The sequence below is a fragment of the Atta colombica genome, unplaced genomic scaffold (assembly GCF_001594045.1).
Source record: "Atta colombica isolate Treedump-2 unplaced genomic scaffold, Acol1.0 scaffold331, whole genome shotgun sequence".
In the NCBI taxonomy this organism is placed as follows: domain Eukaryota; kingdom Metazoa; phylum Arthropoda; class Insecta; order Hymenoptera; family Formicidae; genus Atta; species Atta colombica.
This window is the reverse complement of record NW_017259439.1, coordinates 3,815-6,412: the sequence shown is the minus strand read 5'-3', so window position 1 is coordinate 6,412 and position 2,598 is coordinate 3,815. Positions and strand designations below refer to the sequence as shown.

Genomic DNA, 2,598 nt, shown 5'->3' with positions numbered 1-2,598 from the left:
AAATAAATTTCTTAAGTTAATTAACATAATATATTTGTTAATATAACATAATATATTTGTTCTTTAATGTTTTGAAGATGTGCAGCAATAGCATTAAAATACACGAAAAAGTTATCTCTTTCTTAAAAATATTACTAATGTCTTAAAATAAAAAAAATTATTTTATTTGTAGGAGCCTATCGAATCAAAGGATTCTCTACAAAGTCTCGCTACGCCAGCAAAAAAAGAAGTTGAGCCGGATACTAAGGATATGAAAGCGCAAGAGGGAGAGAACAATTCGAAATCTGACAGCGAGAACGGTGATCGTGATGATGATGACGATGATTATGATGATGATGAATTCCCTCCTGTGCACATCAAGCTTCCTCTTCAATTGGATCTTGATGATATTGCAGGCGTAAATATATATTATTTTCTTACAAATTCTTATAAAAACAAATTTTATTTTCTTCTATAAGTATTTTAATAATTATTGATAATTGTTATATAAAATTATATATTGTACACATATAGTCTTATAGCGAGCCTTTTAATAATTCTTAATTTTGTAAGAATATTGACCTGTAAATCGTATCTTAAATTTTGATTATTTTCTAGACGCTAATTCAGCAAGCTCGTAGCAGAGTTTCTTGCGTAGTTGAAAGACGACGAGCCGACGAGGTGATGGACGGAACCAGTGACAACGGTTTAGATAACAGTACCGATCCACAGCGTTTCCAAAGACTGAGTGGCGAACGAGTTGCCATTCTTTGCGAATCAGGCAATCCCAACCAAGAGTAAGTAATAATCAAAAGAGACACATGTAAATTGCAAAAAATAATTGATAATTTAGTGAGTGTAATATATTAAAATTACAGAACATTTAAATTATTTAGCTAATATAATATGATTTTTAAATTATTACTTATTGTAAATGCGAATGAGATATACGATAATAAAAGATTTCCAATTACAATAAATATTAAAAAAATGAATAAACAATGCCACAACAAGATCTTGTTTAACTCCATGGCTATAAAATTAAATATTCTTAAATTGTAAATTATTATATAGATAAAACAATAGAATATAACAAGTAATGATTGCATGGCTTTTATTGTAGGCAGCAAGATCAAGAAATGCTTACCCCGATCATCGTGCCCCTAGGCACTGTACAAATTCCTCTTCAGTCCCAGGAACCTAACCCTGGTTATCATCAATACCAAATACACACTCAGTATCAAGTTCCCGATATGCAACAATTGCCGCTTAGCGACCCACGAGGATTGAATCACATCCCGCCGGGTGTACTTCCTCCTGAGCTTCGTAACCTTCCTCAGTTGACTATGGAAATGAGACCACCTCGAATGGGTCCGCAATCGCCCATGATGGGACCTCAAAATAATCCGATGGGACCTCAAGTAAGTTTTGTTTATCACGTAAACATGAACGAATTATGTATTGTATCATCGTGAAAAAAATTTATTTATTAATTTATTTATTTAGCACATCAGTGCCAATATTATTTAATATTTATATGTTTAGATCGAGATGCGTCAGATCCCTATTGAACTACGTCATTTCCCAATGGATCCGATGAGAGGAATGCGACCGATGGCTCAGGAGCCTCGTCAGGAACCGCAAATTTCAATGGTGTATCAGCAGCAGGCAGAACAAGTCCCCAATACTTATAACCAGGAACAAGGTCCAGCCATGATGCCACCGCCTCCTCCTCAAGCCGAGGCGCAAGAACAAGATCCAAGAATACAACATATGATACCACCTATGATGATCGCACAGACCGAACAGAGACCACCTGCCCCACCTCAGGTTACGCCTGAAAAGCCACGCTCTCCCTTCCAGGGTATACCTATAGAAATTAGAAGAATAATTCAGCAAGTACCGTTAGAGATTAAGAATATCATTCAACATATTACTGGCGAAGCTAGGGCGATCCCGGTTCAAGTACCAGAGGGAGCACGTCGTGAGGTAACTTGTTTATTCGTCTTGTAGATAAAGCATTTTATTTGAAAGAAATTATATTTTTTATAAACAGATGCAATTCATAATACATTTTACTTAAAATGTGGATTATAGTTTTATTACAAGGATAATGACAAGATCTTTATCCGAAAAATTCTAAGGCGTATAAAACGTATCACCATTAACGTATCACGTTCGTAAATATATTATAATGCAAACAGGAACTCAAACCATTTCCGGAAGGTGCACGGCCAATACCATTAGGACCATTCCCACTTCCGGTGGAAGTGAGAAATTTGATTGAGCATGGAAACATTGAAGGTCGTCAACGCCCGGACAGCAATGAAGAGCAACAGGAAGCGAAACCTTTCCCAGGTCCGGAGGATGATAGCGATGAAGTAGAAAGAAACTTCCCTATTCCTATAGAAATCCGCAACATAATTCATCAGGTAAAGAGCATATATATTCATACATATATGTATACATCAACATTGATAATTAAGATTATTTAATAATCATTAATTTAAAATTTATATAAAATCTATTTAAAGAATGTTCTTATTACATTTTTTTTAAATAATAAATTATATATAGTTTATTACGTCAGGATTAAAAATAATGTATATTATTTATTTA

At 34.3% G+C, this 2,598-nt stretch overlaps 1 protein-coding gene across 1 annotated transcript in view; it reads left to right on the top strand.

Moving 5' to 3' along the window:
- The window catches only part of LOC108690606 (putative uncharacterized protein DDB_G0271606), a 22,572-nt gene that overhangs the window by 18,023 nt on the left and 1,951 nt on the right, over window positions 1–2,598 (top strand). The window contains exons 3-7 of the mRNA XM_018197980.1: window positions 173–397; window positions 598–776; window positions 1,103–1,400; window positions 1,525–1,968; window positions 2,184–2,411. Coding sequence (XP_018053469.1) covers window positions 173–397; window positions 598–776; window positions 1,103–1,400; window positions 1,525–1,968; window positions 2,184–2,411 — 1,374 coding nt within the window. The remainder of the gene's footprint in view (window positions 1–172; window positions 398–597; window positions 777–1,102; window positions 1,401–1,524; window positions 1,969–2,183; window positions 2,412–2,598) is intronic.